This window comes from Equus przewalskii, chromosome 18 (genome assembly GCF_037783145.1).
Source record: "Equus przewalskii isolate Varuska chromosome 18, EquPr2, whole genome shotgun sequence".
NCBI lineage: Eukaryota > Metazoa > Chordata > Mammalia > Perissodactyla > Equidae > Equus > Equus przewalskii.
This window is the reverse complement of record NC_091848.1, coordinates 59,487,205-59,507,103: the sequence shown is the minus strand read 5'-3', so window position 1 is coordinate 59,507,103 and position 19,899 is coordinate 59,487,205. Positions and strand designations below refer to the sequence as shown.

General features: G+C 32.7%; 1 protein-coding gene across 11 annotated transcripts in view; it reads left to right on the top strand.

Moving 5' to 3' along the window:
* Positions 1–19,899, top strand: part of EPHA6 (EPH receptor A6) — a 779,380-nt gene that overhangs the window by 100,967 nt on the left and 658,514 nt on the right. For 3 of the 11 annotated variants that reach the window (XM_070582917.1, XM_070582914.1, XM_070582910.1), the window contains exon 3: positions 14,362–14,482. The exons of the other annotated variants lie outside the window; for them this stretch is intronic. In XM_070582917.1, the coding sequence (XP_070439018.1) occupies positions 14,362–14,482 (121 nt within the window). The remainder of the gene's footprint in view (positions 1–14,361; positions 14,483–19,899) is intronic. 11 annotated transcript variants of the gene reach the window in all.

Sequence of the window (19,899 nt, the reverse complement as noted above, 5' to 3'; positions counted from 1 at the left end):
CTATTTAATATGAAAAGGAAACCTATGAAATATGAGCTCTTTGTCCTAGTTTTACAGGTGAGAAAGAAATTGGGAATTAGGAGAAACCACTATTATTTGAGGGTTTGTAGGTTCATGTAGTTCTAGAGATGCACATAGTGAAATGCAGGCCTTTGATAAATTGAAGTTTTTATAGATGCTTCGGATTTCAATGTGGTTTTAAATATACGTTATCCTTTTAATAATTTATTATTAAAATTCTGTTAATTGAGTCCTGGAAAGGTGAAAAGGAATTCAAGTCCTAAAGAAAGAGAAGTTGGAGAATAGACCTATTCATATTTGTGGATGGAGAAAGAATGATGTGGACATATTTGAACTTGGTTCCAGGGTTATCTAAAAGTCTTAATTAAATTTACTTTTTGACTTCTGAGTTTGAGAATAGAGCTTTAGGGAACCAATCCACATCAGTTGTCTGTAAACAGGGATCTAACTGGAGATAGAAATTGTGATTTTGATCTCTGTAGAGAAGAAAGAAATAAAAACCTAATTGATAATTCTCATAATTATCCATCTCTCTTTTAGAATTTTCCTTTTTTTTTGTATCATCTTTACCACTTTTGGTAATAGTAGTAGTATTGTTGGCATTACTTGATAGGTTAATAAAGATCCTGCTGTACTTAACTGAACAAAATGTATGTAGTAGTCTTGAAGGAACTGTAGAGAAAACAATGAACCCCAGGAAGAAGGACAGAAGAGAAGGACTCCAGTATAGATGAGTAATGAGAAGGAGATGGAAAGAGCTGTGCTGAAATGGTAGCGAGTAAGTTGGGCCTAGTATGGCAGAATGCATAGAAGACTGTCCTTTTGATTAAAGAACTTATTGTTACTTGAGGAGACCATTATTATAATTGTAGGTCTCCACAACAGAGAATCAGTGAGTTTGAAAGACTGGGCAACCAAGAAATACAAAAAGCCCCCGAAATTGCAAAGACCCAGTTTGAATAACTTAATAAAATTTGCAAAATGAAAAATCAGTATGCTTTATTAATTGACTTGTGTAAACTTTAGTAAACTCCAAAAGTGTGGAAGATTTAGTATTTGTGAATCATTACAGTGCCATTAATAGTTTTCAGTTTTATAATCACAGCTAAAGACCTTTTTTCCAACAGAACTCCTTTAATTCTCCTACATAGCATCTTTCAAAATTTTTTTGCCATATGCAGAATAATTTTTACATTGCAACCCACTACACATACAAACTTATTTTTAAAAAATCGTGAAAATACTACTTATCCTTACTATTTCCTATTCTACTTTTTTCTAGTCTCCATACCCTCCTCTTTTTCCTTTCCCTCCCCCCTTCTGTCTCTTCCCCATGTCTGTCTCTACAGTCATGACCCACTGAATTATGTTGATGACTCAATTCTGGTTGAGATTTGCAGTGCATAGAGATTGGAGCAAAAAAAAGATTATGATTTGTAGATAATTATTACTAAATTTGCAAGTATGCTAGAGGTTAAAATAGGTTTTGAAAAGAAAAAGCAGCTAATGCTATCCTTTTCCAACTGGATAAAATTACATTGTAAATTTACATATTAAATTTTTATAGTCTAATATTATTAAAACATGAAAAAATATCCTTTTAAATCCTTAGCTTTAAGATTTTAAGAGTTATGCTGTGATAAATTGCAAGAAGTATTACTATCAGTGATAGTTAATATGTAAAGGCATTGCCTGATGGCCAGAATTTTTGCATGTTGTGAAGTTCTTTCAGTGATGGAAGGCAGCAAAAAGATGAATAGGAAATACATTAAAAATCATGTAGTGTACAGTTTTATACTTTGGAATCTTATAATGCTTTCTGAATAGGGTTTTAATAGTATTTTAAACAATTTATATGGTTGGCTTTAATGTTCTTTTAGTGAAAATAAATATGCATATTTCACATTTCAAACAGGTTTGAAGTGTGTATAAAACATGGAGGAAGAAGATATCACTCTAATCTTTTAAAGAAATGAGAGGATTAAGATGTTCATGGAATCTAGAAACAACTTAGAACATGTGCTAGCACCTCTTTTCAAAGAGCTTTTGAAACAGAGTGTTTTGTACAGGCTCCTATCAAGAAGGTTGATGTTTGAGCTTATAAAGCAAATGTCCAGAGAATCCTACCGTGTGATTTCAGTTCTACCCTTCTAGGAAAAAACGTTCACGGCCTAAAACTTTTAAATTGCTTATTATTGTGTCACTGAAACTGTGATAATTTATACAGTCTGTACCAGGGAAAGTAGAAAGTTCGTATTTTGAAATCTTAAATAATTGAGTATTTTATAGAGTTAAGCATAAGTTGTCTTGATTTTTATGAAATGGTGCTTCCAGAATTAACATTTTCGGAGATAGTTTACCTCAGTCTATTTTACCATTCTTTATTCTAATTGTATAGTCAGTTACTTAGTAGTGTTTCTTATTTGTCTTTAAAAGGTGTTTAGATTCCAGCTTATATAGGAGGGATCACCAAAAAGCAATTGTGGTCATTTGAAAGCATAATATCTGAGTTTTGATTTATTATTTTATTTAACATTCTTGTATACTTAAGTTTCTAACTAATAAACAGGTTTCTATGGTGGAGAGAGGGATTTCTTTTTTATAATACTACATAATGAATTTAATGTGTTCCTGAATTAATTTTTAAAGTAAATAAATGAGGAAATATTACTTTAATAAAATATCTATGTCACAATTTCTTAATATAAGCAGGCAAATTTTATAGTTAACGTAAAACCAAATCTAAGTTATCCCTCATTCACTATGCTACATTGTTCATAAATAAAATATGGGCAACAGTAGAATATAGCCATATTTAATAAGTGTGTAATTGAAATAAAGGCCTACTCTTTGCAAGGTTTAAGGATATGTTGTATGTTTTTACATTAATATTGTAGGTGAGGAAGAAATTTTTCTCTACCCTTTTGGGTTCTTCTGGCTGGTCCAAGAATTAAATTGGCATGAGACAAAATAACAGGAGAAAATCAAACAAAGTTTAATAACATGTATATGTGGGAGAAACGCAGGAAAACTGAGTAATTCACCAAATTGGCCAAAGCTACGCCCTTAAATACAATCTTCAGCTAAAGACAAAAGAAGATGTTGGAGATTGTTTGGGTCCTGAGAGGGGAGGAAAACAGTTCCTAGGGAGATGGAAAAGCAAGTGCTTGGTAAACACATTTGCTATGCCTTTCAGGGACAATGGGACATGGAGAAGTCTTTGATCAAATGGGTCTGCTAGGTTCCTCCCTGTCTACCACACCTAGTTCATATTGCATAGTTATCTATGGTGATAGCTCCTTCTTGGAACAGGCCTTCTATCTTAAATTCTTTTAGGCAGTTAAGGGAAAGATCACAGTTTTTTCCTGAGCCCTTTGTTCTTAAATATAATCAAGCCAAAAAGACACATTTTGAGGTGACAAATTCTGCTCCCCTACAATATCAACAGTAGATAGTTAGATAACACATTAGAATCTGCAAACCAGGGATGATATGAAGAAGTACATCATGAACTTTACAATTAGAGAATCTTTTGGGGAAGGACAAAAGCCCATAGATGCAGATTTGTGAGCAAGGATTAAGTTTACATATCTATACATAAAATGCTTAATAGCAGAAGTTTTAGGAAGAATTCAATTAAAGTTTGTGACAGGATAATAGATTCCATAGAAATTCATAAAACTGCATTAATATTATATACAAAGGAATGTTGTCTCTTGCTTAAAAATGACTCATTTAGGCACTTTAATTTGGCTTGAGGGAATTTCTTTTTTAAATTTATGTCTATCTCTATAAGAGAAACTATCTTTTTCCAGTCTAGTGAGAGAAGGATTATAATTGGCTGTAATAACTTTTAGATATAGGATACTATTTAAAGTTTCATAGATGTAAAAGCCTATATGCCTTTGGCCAAAATAGAAATGGGTGTCCATCTCTAAAAATACTTTTCTTAATATTTCTTCATTTGACAAATCACTGTGCTGCAAGCTCTTTGTGCTAATAAGTGCATTGTGAATATTTTTTTCATTTTCCATACTGTTTTGTCCAAATAGTATCCTACTTCATAGAAGAAGAAAAGGAGTACATGAAATCATAGTGGATTTCTGAGTGTAGATCTGTAATTTGTGAAGTTCTTCTTTGCCAATTCCCCCATTATTTGACTCAAGTAATCATTAAAATATAATTTTTTAAGTAGTGGCATATGTAAAAACTAAAACCATAAAGCTTCTAGGAAACAGAAACAACAGGAGACCATGTGACGTAGAAGTAGGCAAAGATTTCCTGAAGATTATTCAAAATACTTGCATTACAGGAGCCGGCCCAGTGGCGCAGTGGTTAAGTTCCCACATTCCGCTTCAGCAGCCCGGAGTTTGCCAGTTCTGATCCTGGGTGCGGACATGGCACTGCTTGGCAAGCCATGCTATGGTAGGCATCCCACATACAAAGTGGAGGAAGATGGACACGGATGTTAGCTCAGGGCTAATCTCCCTCAAAAAAAAAAGAAAAAAATGTGCATTAAAAATTAGGGAAACAAGGGAAAAAGCAACAGAAGTTGATTTTATCTTGTGCTTCTCATCAGGATAAATGGTGGGGGAGGAAAATATTTTAAAAATTTACCAAAACAGTTTGTGTTTATATGAATTTTCTTTATCAGTGACATAGCTTGTCTTCCTACAACAAAAGATGTTTAAATTTGAACTTTAAAGTAAAACCAAATTAGTTCATGGGAAAAGTGATTAAGTGATGGGAAAGTGTGAAGAATTTAAGGGTATAATTCTCATCTACCTTTAAGATGAATTAGAAAAATCCCTGTTCATTACACTACAGTGTAAAGACAGTAGCAGAAAATATTGAAGAAAATGAAAACATGCCCTTGTTTATTCATTTATTCAATAAACACTATAATTACTGAATGCTTGTGTAGTGCCAAAGACCTGCTCTGCAGGAGTTCTTAAAAGCTAGAGTCAGTTGAGCTCCTGGTCAAATAAGTTGTGTTTATACAAACCAGCCAACCAACTGCAGACATATTGCCACTTAGATAAACTATCCTTGTGTTGATATGTATACATTTCTTTTGCAATTTAATTATTCCAGAAACCTTTTAGGAGAACTTTCTATATGGGTGTATATTTTTAATATGTTATATTTTAGTTTGTATATAAATTTTAGGATGTATATTTATGTGTGTGTGTACTTCCATATGTCTTCTGGAAGAACCCCATTTTTCTTTTTTGAGAAAGATTAGCCCTGAGCTAACATCTGCTGCCCATCCTCCTCTTTTTGCTGAGGAAGACTGGCTCTGAGTCAACATCTGTGCCCATCTTCCTCTACTTTATATGTGGGACGCCTGCCACAACATGGCTTGCCAGGCAGTGCCATGTCCGCACCTGGGATCCAAACCAGCGAACCCCAGGCCGTGAAGGTGAAACGTGCAAACTTAACCACTGTGCCACCGGGCAAGCCCCAAGACCCCCATTTTTCAAAAATAAAAATAGCACCATAAAATAGTTTCAACTTAAATAAAATTTCTTGTTCTCTCCAATGAAAATTTAAATAATGAAAACTTACAGACATTGTAGAAAAATAATTTGTTCCAGTTTTGAGTAGAATTTGAGACAGTAGTTTATGTAGCCTTTAAGAGGAAGAAAGTTTTATTTAATCCAGAACTTTATGGATTACCAAAAGGCATTAAATTTAAGCCATCTTCTGCCCATAATTCTTTAAGGCCATTAATTAACTATGTAAGAAAAGTAAGTTAATTCTAGTGCAGATGTTCAACAATACTGTCTTTGTCTAGACTAATTATGTTTTGCTTTAAGACTAAAGATTATACATATAACTTTATCTAGAAAAATAGTTAGCAAAATACATGTAATAAAAACTCAGTGGTGACATTGTTATATGTGATTTTTATTTTCTTCATGAGTAGCACTACAATGAGAACATGTTACTTTCTAAAAGTGATTAAAATCATGTGATAATTAAAAATCAGTAGGCACTTGTTTTTCTTTTCCGGATCATACACAAATAGAGGAACATATTAGTTAAGTACATAAATCATTTTACATGTTTACTCTTTGTATTTATTATTATATTATCTTTTCAAGTACATTTATGTTTGGTTAAATTTTTTAAAACTTAAAAAATATCCAGAAAAATTAAACGTATTTTTAAAATCATGCATTTTTATCATGGTTGTTTTTCTCATATAGGTTGTTAAAATATTCATGATTGTCAATTGGCAACGGCTAATCTCTCAGTGCCCCCATAAATCTCTTCAATTAGAATAACTAAATAAAACTAAATAAATTAAATTCCAGAGATGGTTTTGAAATTCATAAAAAAGTCATAACTTTTAATGCACTATGCGTGTATTTGTGATAACATAGAAGCCAGTTTGATGGAGCTTCTATTGGCCAAAATTGTGAAAATTTAAGCATCAGAAAGAATAATGACTGACGTTGACTGAAGTATATTAAGTGTATTAAAATCCATTGGTCTACCTTGATGTTCAAAAAAGAGGGGGAGAGAGAAAGAGAGAGAAAGCTTAAATAAAAAAGCCTTATATTTGATGATAGCTGTTACTAACAAATCCTTACTCAGAAAATTTGCAATTAAAGAGAAGAATTAGGCATTTATACTCATGTCTGATAGGACCTCCATCTTGGGTCACCAGATGGTCTCCTTTTATGTGAGACAGCTTTGTGTAACAGAAAAATGCCTCCTACTAAATAAAGAAGGAATGATAGAATTAGAAAATCACCATTTTTAAAAATGTAATGGAATAATTAATTCAGCAAAGATTGTCAAAGTATGTTAAAATCACTAAGTGAGATATTTGGGGAAAAGAATTGTTCAGGTTAAAAAAAGAGAGACAACCAAATGCATAATGTAGGCCTTGTTGAGCTATGTAGGCAAATTTGAAAATGGACTACATTTTTAGGTAACATTAAAGAATCAGTTTCAATTTTATTAGGTATGATATGGTATTATGATTATGTAGGACACTTTATAATTAAAATATGATATCTAAAATTTACTATTAAAATAATTAAGATGATAAAAAAATATAATACGGTATTTGTAATTAAATCTAAATGATGCAGCCCAGCCAACTTTATATCTTTTTGTAGCCTTTCCTATTTTGAAGGAAAATTTTCAAAATAAAATAGTTAAAAAACTGTTAGAGAATACACTTCAATTATCCAGCCTTTCTTTTGCATTTTACTACTTTATTGAAAGCCTATAAAGGGATAACTTTCTTCCTAGTATTTAACATATTTCATATTACTTAACCACACAAATTAGAAATAATGAAAAAAGTGATAGATATTCAAAAGAATTAATCTCTGGTATTGAGGAGGAAATTAAATTGCCTTAGTACATCTCCCTTCTACTAATGATATATGTAATTCTTGAATCTCCTAGTTTCAAAAGTTACAGACCTTCCTTTGTTGTTCATGTATTAGTAAATTTAACTAAAAATGTTTGTGAAAACTTAAATATTTTCTTACTTTTAAAATGTAGACTTTGCCACAAATATCTAGATAGCAAATAGTCCAGCTTCTTAGGATTTCTCTCGCTCTACTTTATTTCCAAATGTCCCCAAATGAAATTTGTGTGTTATAATAGAATTGCCTTGTAATTCTATGGTTTCATTAGCACCTTGCAAGAAGTGGGAAAAACAGGAAAGAGTTAGGATCAAGTTGCAGATCATTATGAAAGTACAAAGCAATTTAGAACATATGAAAGTTTTTTGGAACAGAATGTAATATGAAATTAAAGGAGTACAGAGAAAGTTTATGATGAAGTTTGAAATTGAAGGAAAGTTGTGTGTGAAACAATTAGTTCTGGATGGAGGAGTCAAAGAGAAGGGACAGAATGTGGATATCTGTTTCCATTTTGGGCTTCCGTAACAGTACTTTGATGATCATCCTGTCATGAAACAGGAAGCGGCCAGACAACAGTTGTCATTATTTGTAAGAATGACTTTGTTCCTATGTTTCTTCCTATAACGATTTATGACAAAATTTTTTATAACAGTTGATGAAAAAGCCTCTGAAAGTGACATCATATTTTAAAAACTTAGAAAACAAGTTTCTTACATAAAAAATCATATTACTTACTAATACTTTTACAAATATCTGAATATTATAGTATTTTCCTTTCCCATACATACCACGTCAACATTCACACAAACATGCGACCTTGCTGATAGTTTGGTATTGAAGCAGTTAGCTGAATTTATGTAAGTGATTTTTTTCGAGGAAAGAACTTCTGCAAAATAAGGATCTACAGCCAACCACATGAACTCCGTAAGGATCAATAATAATTTAAAATATTCCCCTCAATAAGCCTTAAAAGTAAATTTTATTTACATCAAGTAATCTGCAAAATTCTAAGGTTTTTGATACCAATCGTTGCTAGGAGTAAGTTGTACAAGGGAAGAGATTTTTATGTGCTTTGCTTATGACTATGCTAAGTATCCAAAAATTACTTGGCAAATAGTGAGCATGAAATTAATAGTTACACTTCTGTCAGCACCATATAAGAATCTGCTTCAGCAAATCTAGTAATTTTTTTAATAGTGTAAAATTCTGCAAGTAAGATTGCTTGAAATAATGCAAATGTGTATATTATGTACTTGCCACATGGTTCCCATTTATACAGCAAGCTCACCCTTGTCATTTTATAAACTTGTCAGTGATGCAACCCTGCATTTTACTCAGTTGATTTTTTTGGAACTTAATGTGTAGCTTTAATATTGGGTTTTATTATATTAGCCAATTTAAAAGGCTAAAAGTGTTTTGATTTGTAGTACTTTGTGTGCAAGTTGGTCATTGGAATTGACCATTGGCATGTCTTTTGTGTAAATTGTCTGATCTTGCTTTTTACTATGGCCCTTGCTTTTTCTGTGGCCCTTGCTTTCTAGATGTTTCCCATGTGTGTCTTTGAACTTCAGTCCTTGATACAATTTTAATGATCATTAGCTAAATATTTCATCCTATGAGTTAGATCCTATTTCTTCATCCTACTCTGTCACACTAAGAAAAAAAATGCAGTATTTATAACCAACCCTAAAAGAGGAATAGCATAATGCCAACAATGACATTTTAGTAGTGTATTTATAAAATGTACAAAGCAAAAAGGAAACAGAAGACACCTCATGAACATCCTTTGGTCAGTTGTAATATTTAAACTTTTCAAGGAGTACTTTAATGTTGTTATTATATTTTTAATTTGATGCCCTTGACTTTGAAATAACTCAGATTTCTAATATTTTCCAGAATTTAATGCTCTTGTTAATTCAGGAACAAGCTACTTTTCCAACAACTTTACTGCTTTTGTGACCATTTATAAAATACTTTATATATTTGTTTTCAGTTTGGTTTCATAACAAACACATGATGTCTATAATTAAAATCTCCTAAGTTCATAATTTAAAAAAGAAGCAATAGTTTTCTTTTTATTTGTTTTTCCTGGAATTTGCTGAGCTTTCTGAATCTGTGGGTTTCTCTGTGGTGAAATTTAGAAAAATTTTTGTCGTCTTTTTCAAATAATATTTCTGCCCCAGTCTCTCTCTCCTTTCTATCTGGGGCTCCAAAACCATGTGCAAGTCGTCTTCTTACTGGCCTCAGGTTACTGAGGTTCTATTCCATTTTTTTTTCAATCTTTTTTTTTCTCTTTATACTTCAGTGTGGGTGATTTCTATTAACCTGTGTTTGAGGTTCACTGATTCTTTTTTCTGTTTTGTCCAGTGTGCTTTTAATATCATCCAATGGCTTTTTTATTTCAGCTGTTGTATTGTTCAGTTCCAGAATTTCTTCTTGGTTGCTTTGCTTTGTTTTGCAGTTTTTATGTCTTTCCTGAAATTCTTTATATCCTCATTCATTATAGTCATCTTTTCTTGTAGATTCTTTAACAGATTTATCATAACTATTTGTCCTCTCCACTAAGTTCAACATCTGGTTTGTCTATTTGTGTTTGATTCACAGATTTTCCTCTTGATACTGGTCACATTTTCCTGTTTATTCATGTGTTCAGTAAATTTTTATTGTATACTGGATATTATTGATGATGTATTTTAGAAACAGGATATTGTAATTTTTCTCTAAAAACTTTAGTTTTCTTCTAGCAGGCAGTTAAATTACTCATAGATCTCCTTCATTTTTTGGAGGCTTGTTTTTAGGCTCTGTTCGGGATATTTCAGTCTCTTATGGTTTTGTATTTAGTTGTGGAGACAGTCTTTTAGTCTGGAGGCAAGGTCCTTGTTCCCAATGCATAGCTTTACTGGTATTTCCATGGAAAGCCAGTTTTTACAAAGCTCCGAATTTGTTGGGACTTGACTGCCAACTTACCTCCCTGGAGGCACGCAGCTGCTCAAATCCCCACTAAGCTCTTCCAGGCTTTCAGCTATTTCCCTCTGACTGTTTTTAGTCTTGCCCAGCACAGGACCACTTTTAGAGTCAGCTAAGTGTTGAGGGGTGTGTACATGCAGCTTTTGGACTTCTCCTTCTCTGGCTCTCCACAGCCGCACCCCAACCCACTTTCCAGCTGCTCTGAAAGCTGAAAAGTCCACCCTCTGGTTCCTCAGTAGGAGGGCAATACACTGCAGCTCTTCCTCTCCCCCTCCAGCCACCCCACACCCTACGTTATAGTCAGAAGAGTGTCCTCACTGTGGATAGGTCTTCCAGAATGAGGGACTCCGCCAGGCTGATCACTTTTCTTTCAAGGTTCTTATCTCCTTTAGCTTCTACCAGTCTTCGCCTCTTCCAGTTTCTTCATCCTCCCTCTCCAGAGTTTTCTCCTATTATTAGCAGAAGACTTAGTGCAACGTAAGCTATTCTGCCATTATCAGAAGCTGAAAATATCCTAGTTAGTTTTTTCAACAGTCTTTTAAAATAACTAACATCTGATAGTAACATCTCCTTCCTCCTGCTTGTCATCCTATCATGGCTTCATGTTACTTTGACCTTCTGCCAAAATGATATGTAGATATTTTTATTTAATTTCTTCTTTTCTGGGAAGTTTTGCATATCTTTAATATCATGCCATACAACTAAATGAAATTTAATCTTAGAGCTTGTTTTGCTTTATTTTTAGGTCAGAAAAGCCATTACTTCACCAAGAGTGCGCTGGAGTTATCTATCTAGGATGGAGCATCTGGAGTAGGAAAGTCCCAGTGTTCCAGTAGTAGTGTTGCACCCTACCTGTAGACTGCTAATGGGGACAGGAGGAGGAGATGTGGATTAGTGTCCTTTCATCTCCCAGACTTAAGGACCTAGTTCAATTTACACCTGAAAGCATCTCAAAATCAGCAGGCACTTTGATCACCTCTTTCCCCTGCACTTAGAATATGTGCACTGAGTTGGATTTGGAAATTTACCCTGAGACTCCTTGTGTTTTTAATGGCAACTCAACTGAAAACTCTGTCATTTTTCTACCATAGCCACTCCCGTTGTCACACATTGAATTTTTCACTGCAGGCTAATGTTCCTTAAAATGTACACTGGAGGGAGATGTCCCATGGCGTTTTTCACCAAAAATAGGGTCACATAGCATACCACTCTTGATAGGAATTCCTAAGTTAAAGTGGAATTTTATTTAAAGACTCTGAAATATTTTTCAATTATAAAAATAAACAATCCAACACAAATACACACACAAAATTTAAAGTTCGTTATCTCAGATTTTCCAAAATTTATTTCACCAAAGAATCCTTTTTTGGTTATTGTCTTGTTTTCCTCTCTTCCTGTTGCTATGCAGAATTATTCTGTGTGCCCCTGTTAAGTTCAGGGTGGTCTCGGTTCCTCAGTGTAACATTACCCATTGTCTTCTGTTGGTTCTCTATTACCGTGTGAGCTAACTAGACACTCACTAGGAACTTTAAAACACTTATAATAACCAGCTAATTGTATTAGTCTTTATTTTATTCTGTAGTGAAGTTTTTAATCAACAGTGTTTATGAGCTTGCTAGCATTCTCTTAATTTGCTTACTCATCTTAATACCCAAGTATCCAATAGCCTTAGAAAATTCCACCTTCCTTCCTTTCAACTGAAGTTTTATAGTCCGTTTCTTATAAGATACTGCCTTAAATTGGCTAAAATAATTTGATATTTAAAATTTTGCTAGTATCAACTAGTACATATATATATGTACATCTGTCTAATCATTTGATATACTCTTCCAAAGAGAAAAAGGAATTTACCGTTTTTCTCCTGTTATAGCACCTGCGGCTTGTGAACGCTATATTTAACTGCTAAATTGTGGAAAATGAGGTTTTGCTGATTTCACCTGTATAATATGCCTGATTTGTCTGTCATCTTTGAAAAGGTTTCTCTTGGACTGTGCTTTTGTTCAGCAGCAAACCTTTCCCTGTTTTTTTTTTTTCTTTCACAGTCTGCTCTTTTCAGTCTTTGGAATTCTGCTTGCTTGTGCAAAGTGACAACCTGTTGGCCAGAAACTTATGAAAATCAAACTAATTTTACTGTAATTGCATGTTTTAACTTTGACATCTTCAAACTTAAAAGATATATTTTAACATTGAATCCTTCATGAACTCTTGTCAACTTAGTTTTGTAGATAAATTGGAAGGATTTCATTTGCTTATGTTACAACTGATCTTTAAGACATCCCAACTTCTATTTTGTAGGCTTTTTGTCACAACCAGCTGTCTCTGAGCATACTTTCAATTCAGCAGGTTTTCTGATTGTTCAGCGTTAAATTATTTTCTTTAAATGTCTGCAATATCATGTTGGTGAACACCTTCACCTTAAAAGTTTCTGTTGTTAAATCCCAGATTAATTTTTTCTCAGAATATTGTACTGTTCATGCTAAAATAAGTTATTAATAGTTTCCCTTCCAAAATGTGAAATATATTTTCCTGTTTTAATGTGGCTTTGAAAAGACCAAATATAGATTTCTAGAATAATTATGTAAAATATGTCAAGCAGAAATAGATATTTCTACTGATTTTATGTTTTATTAAGCAAACTACATGTTGAGTAACTATAATTTTACTGTCTGTATGTATAACTCTTGTAGTCATATTGTGAGTATAGGAATATTTGTAAAAATGAGTTTATAGTATTTATATTATTTTACAGTGTTTCAAGTATTAGTGAAGTTTAGATAAAGGTATAAATTTAAGAATGAGTAATTAGATAGACACATGAAATTGAAATAAGTATTAACAAATTAAGTACTATAAGGGATTCACAAAATTCAAATGTCTTTTCCTGAAGGACCATCAATCCATGAAAACATAGGTTAAAAAAAGTCCTGTAAAAACGATAGCTTTAATATTGTCTTTGCCCCTAGTATTATAAAACTTAGTCTTCATTACCTGTTTTTTATGTAATAGCACTGTAAATAATAATGATACCATGTATCTTTTATATCTACTTTCAGTTGTAATGTAGGTATTCAGATAATATTGGTTCTGTAATGTCCAACCAAGTCTGTATGAGTTTAAACAATCCGGTAACATTGAGAGCATTTCCATTAGTGCTTACTGTTTTAGCAACCTCTCTTCTTGAAGTATTTGTTACTATGTTCATTTTCACTAAACCTGAAGGCAATACTCACATTAATAGCATTTTTATGGATTTTATAAAACAATTGTAACTAAATTATTAATAATTTTACTGCATGTTAGATAGTCGATACTGGGGAAAAATCAAGTAAAAATATATTTTTTATATTGTAACTAATTACACTGATCATTTGAGAAAATTAAGGATGATATATATCTGCCAACATACAGTCTTGCTTTTCCATTCAAAATTAGAAATGTAAGTAGTGATATTTTCATTTTTGGTAAACACTGACATATAATTATATGACATATATATATAAAACTATACTGTGAAGTGCACATGGAAATAATTTTTATTTATCCTTATTAAACAATGCATTTCATTTTTTCTAGACTATATAACAGCATATAATATTCAAATATTTTTGATTTCCAGCTTACAAAGATAGCACTTCAAAAGTCTTAGATTATTCTGAAGCATCATATTTTATTTTATGGAAACAGTACCATCCTAAATAGTTCAGTGTTCCTTAGAAATCATTTTTGCATATGTGTAGTTGTAAGATGCTTCTGATCTGACTCACACATGTATATTTTCAAATATAGCCTGATTTGAGTTAATACAATGATACAATGTAATTATATGTATCTCAAGTATATTGTTAATTTTACATAGGAGGACTCAGTAAAAATGAATACGTAGTGTCATATCATATAATGCCTTCACTAGGCAACGTTGCTAAAACAGTATGGAAAAAACCTCCTAAGGAAAATTTGATATAGCTTTCCTATGCTTTTCCAGACCTATTTTCAACACTGCTAAAAAGGGGGGAAAATTCAAGAAGGCACCGAAGAGGCCGCCTCACCAGACCCTGATGTTCCCTCTCCTCTGGATGTGCATGCTGCAGCTCCATAGGAGCCAGGTTGGAAAAGTTTCTAGGAAAACAACATTTTCATTAATAGTATATATTTTTAAGTAGAAAGATTATTTTTCTATGACATTTTGTCTTTTTAGACACCAGAGTTAAGTATGTTAAAAAGTCTGTGTTTTCAGCTTGAAGATAACATTTATTTCTTGTTATTTTTTTTAAAATATCAATGACAAACATCTGGACTCTCAAAAATATTTTTGAAATGTAATGGCTTTAAAGCATACAAAGTTAGCTAATTAAGAAATGTCACGGTTCTATTTTATACAAACTTAAGCTGCTATTAATCCATTATAATGATAGAGTATGAAGTTATATTATTATAAAAATTTTATCAACTTTGTCAAGCTCTTCTGTGTATACTACATAAATGGCAGCTGGTAGTTTCTGTAGTGCTCTTTTTTCCTATACCTCAAGCTCAAGAAAACATCTATTATTGCTATTGATTTTAAGTGAAGGTAATAAACATTTATCCAATGTTGTTATTTCTCTATACCTGGGAGGGCTCTGGAGAAACGGATCAGTACTTAGCTAAATAACCTTAAAAGGGCCTTTTTTCTTCCTAAGACTAATCTCAAAACTTAAATTTCAGATTTTGTATAATTTGAAAGTACAATGAATCTCCACTCAGAATATTGAAATGCGTTGCAATAAAGAGGGGTGATAGTAATTCTGTGAATAGAAGTTGCACATAATAATTATGAGTATAAATAATGTATTTAAAAAAAACGCAGTCAAGACTTTTTAAGATATAATTGCCTAGCTATAATCAATATATAACCATGAAGAATTAAAAAAATAATTTAACTTTGACTATAGGAACATAATTAAAGAAGAAATAAGTGAAGTTAATTTTTAAATAAAAGATCTAAGAAAAGCAATAAATAATATCCCTGACATTTTTAATTCTAAAATAATAGGTGCACAAGAAGTAGGAATTATCTTTGCATGTGTAGAAGAGCTGACGTTAACTAACATATATCCAGATGTTCACTTAATAAAAGTGCGGGTCCTCTAAAGTTTAGGACAGCCCTCTGCTTATAATTCTCTTGGTAACTTTTCAACAGAAATATATACAGTAGTCTATACTTGATTTATACCCTTACACATTTTCCTTGTATTATAATTATTGTTTCTAGGGAATGTGTTTTTTTATTCTTCTTTTTCTTTCCTTAGCATTAAATTGTAAGCTCCTTGAGAGACATGATCATATCTCAATCGACCACTTATGCTTCTGTCTCCTACAAGATCTAATAAATTAATTTTCACATATTAATTACTTAGAAAGTTTGTTGATAGAATTCAGTATAGAAAATCAGGTGTTAAAAACAAACAAATACTTGGCCTTTAAAGAAGTGCTTTATTGACTTATTTGAAAATAGGCCATAGATTCCTAACATTTTGTGTTAATTCAAAAGCATTTATGAGTACATCTGCCTGGAAACTGTAAAGCAAATTTGGTTTATGTTGCTAGTCTCTTTTCTTAGTGGCCTAAGACAATGCTCATTTGAATAGAATTAGAATGGTGGTCCAAATTGTATTGTAAAATCCTAACGTTTTCATCTTCCATTCAGTATATAGTCAATGAGACTGAATTTCCAGTTATCAGCTTTATTTAAACATAAAATAAATAATAATGTAGGGTTCTTTGCTTTTTATGAGACAAATCTGTCTGCTGCAAGTTCAGTAGGTATGGTATGGATCAGCAAAACTGAAAAAAGACAAGGCAGCAATTGTTAAGGGAAAAATAGACTAAGGAACAAAATTTTCTAACAGGTTGAGATTGAGAAAAAGGAACTTCTTTATGTTGTTAATCAGTAAATAATTTGAATTATTGTGTTAAACAATTTTTTTTTTTTCAGTGAGAAGGATCATAAAGAGATCACCTTCAGTAGTTCATAGTAGCAAGTGCAGATAAGCTAATAGCTCTCCAAACAACTGCTCCCAATGGATGAAGCCAGTCTCAAAGAGGCTGTAAGAAAGGATGATAGTCCCTTAGAAGCAGTCTGGGGACTGAGAGATAATTTAGTTCAGCCCTCTCATTTTGTCTCATGATAGGGACTATATCTATGTCTATATATGTGTATGTATGTATACATGTATATACACACACACAGATATGTGTATGTGTGCACATGTACACGTGTAAACAGATGTGTATGTATCTGTTTGCATGTATATATAAACACATATATACAGACACGTGCAATCATATTAAAAATTGTACGTGAAAGACAAGCTAGCAGCCTATATTTTCCTGGAGAAGAAACTGTAAATATTATCTATTAACTGAAAATAAAGGTGATAAAGAAAATGAATATAAGATTTTGGAAATTGTCATTGAAATGTAAGAAAGATTAATTATGCAATTAGTGATATATGTTTTTTCTCTGATATTGAGTTTTACCCTAATGCATAATCAATTGTATTTTATATATCAGCATATAAATATGCTGCAATATGTTTATCTCTTTCCAACTACTACACGTTTTTCTATAAAATCCGTTGAAAAATTATCTCTCTGTTGTCTCTATTACCTCACTGTGAAAGAGCTGTCTGTACTTCCCATCTTATCTCACAGAATCACTCCAATTAGACTTTTGTCCAACTGCTCTGCCCAAACAACTCAAGATCACCTATAACACTTACAGTGTCAAATTTAGAAGTTCATTTTCAGCCTTCATCTCACTTGAATTATGAGCATTTATCACATATAATAGCTACCTGTTCTTTGAAACAGTTGTATCGCTTGGCTTCCATAACATCACTTTATTTTGTTTGTTCTTTTTCCTTTTCCATTTCCTTGGCTAGTTTCTCCTCCAGAGATCAGTAATTTGACTCTTACATTGCCATTTGATCCATATGGTCTTATTCAATCTCAAGACTTTAAATATGTTAATGAATCCTCAATTTACATTTCAGCGTGGACTTCTCTGAACTCAGACTTGTCTATCCAGAATGGATATCTGTCAGGAATCTTACGTCACATATCCAGATCTGAACTCTTTGTCCACCACCTCAACCTGCTCCCTCCACAGTCATCACCGTTTTGCAAAGGAGAAGTTCTAGCATTCCAGTAACTCCAGACAAAAATTTAGAGTTATACTTGATTTCACCGTTTCTCAAATTTTATAATCGATTCTACAGCAAATTTCTGTGGCTTAAACATGTATTCAGAATTTGATTGCCTTTTAACACCATTATTGTTTCCACTCTGGTCCATAATACCATCATCTTTCCCTGGATTAATGAAATAATTTCCCACGTAGATTTATGATTCCATAATTACCATCCCTCCAATAGTCTATTTACTTTTGTAGACCTATGCTGTCCAGTATGGAGCCCCAGAGCTGATGAGTTCCCTGAAATGAAGTCATTTTCATTCACCCTTTCTTGTCTGAATTGCATATCTGAACAAATTGAATGAGCATCTCACTTGTATATGACCAAGACTAACAAAAGTTGTGTAAGCCAGATATTGGAGTTAGGAAAGGTTCCCAATTTATGTTCTAATAAGGAGCATATATTCCTAGCCTGAAAAAATAAAAATACAGACCTGTATGACTTTGGTCAGAACATTTAACAGTTCCCTATGTACTTTCCTTATCTGTAAAAGAACTAAAATTATATTACTTACCTTTATAGATTTTTTTAGTGTTAAGTAAAAAAATAAGCGTAAAGCATTTAATGCAGTGCAAAACAGTAATTATGGATTTAGATCCATAATAAAGTGGTGACTATTATATGAATCTATAATTACCAGTAAAATTGATAGAGTGAAGTTGAAAACTTTAAATATATCTTTTTTTCTTTTTTTTGAGGAAGATTAGCCCTGAGCTAACTGCTACCGATCTTCCTCTTTTTCTGAGGAAGACTGGCCCTGAGCTAACATCTGTGCCCATCTTCCTCTACTTTCTATATGTTGGACGCCCACTACAGCATGGCTTGATGAGTGGTGCCATGTCTGCACCCAGGATCCGAACCCGTGAACCTTGGGCCGCCAAAGTGGGATGTGCGCACTTAACTGCTGTGACACCAGGCCGGCCCCAAAAACTTTAAATATATCTTAAAGGCCACAGAAAAGTGAAGGAGAGCAAATTTGCTATAGTTAAAACCATTACGGTTCTGATGCACAGGAAATAATATCAGACCCCCAAATTATGGCAAAACTATAGTAAATCAGCATTTTCTCAGTAAAATTCTCCATGTGATTTTAAAAAATGGAAATCTGTACATGTTTTTGATGGATTATTTTCCCCTCACACTTTTAAATAAGTACAAGAGCAAAAATTGTGATTTTTGTTTTCACTTTGGTAAAGTGTACTTTCTTTGTTTCTTAAAATAGATATCCGCATTTAAAAATTGGACTGCTTAAAAGATCCACTGTTTTCATCTACACTTTATATGCTTTGTCTGTCCTATAAGTCACCAAGGAAACCTTCTGTTATTGCTTATCAACTACCACATAAAAGAAACTGAAATTCTTTGTGACTACTCAATCTCTTTTCTGTTACAGTTCATGTCTGACCTTTGTGTAATTTTATATATTTTAAAATATATTTCAAAACTTATGGATCAGTGCATTCTTTAAGCTCTAGGAAGATAGAGCAAATCTTATTGATGTTACTTTCTTTCCCTTAAAGTTAGGAGAAGAGATATTAGATATTTAAAATCAATTTTAAGAAAAAATGCCAACAAGTATTTAAAATGTAATTACATTTTAATAAAAATTAATTAAAGACATTTCATATTATAATATAGATTCATGGTGGAAGGAAAGTATTAATATCTAGTTAGTGATTTTTTTTTCTCTGTTTTCAGACATGCTTCCTTGCACCACAAATTCAAGGAATTTATAGATGTATACTTGATCCAATATTGATGAGAATCTGGCCAGGTTTTTATTAAACCAAACACCTATACCTAATTGTCAAGATGGCTTACTGGGTAATAATTAACCAGTATTGATACACCAGAGAATTGGAGCAAGATACAAAGGCTTAAGGGGCCCCAGAGCTGAGGTGTTTCCTGAAATGAGGCTCTCTGCACCCAGCCTCCATTGCCCTTTCGACTCTGTGTATCATAAATTCTGAGTGGAGGGGACATTTGGAAGCCCTGTCTTGGAGTCTTCTGCTCTGCTCTTGCCTGTTGCAGTGTATGGCTTTTGTTGTGTACCCTATCCTTTCATAACACTAAACAAGTGTGGTTTTAGATGAAGCCTTGGTGTTATTGTGTCTGTTGCACTTGATTGTTAATTCAAAACGAAGAACACTGCAGCTTATTCATAGGCATATTCCAGGTCGAAGGTAAGTGAGAGTCTGGCCAGGTTACTCATTGATAAAGAAGGAGTTGTAGGTAGTTTTTCACTTCTTTTAAATTTAATTCTAATATAGGATTTAATTGAAATTATT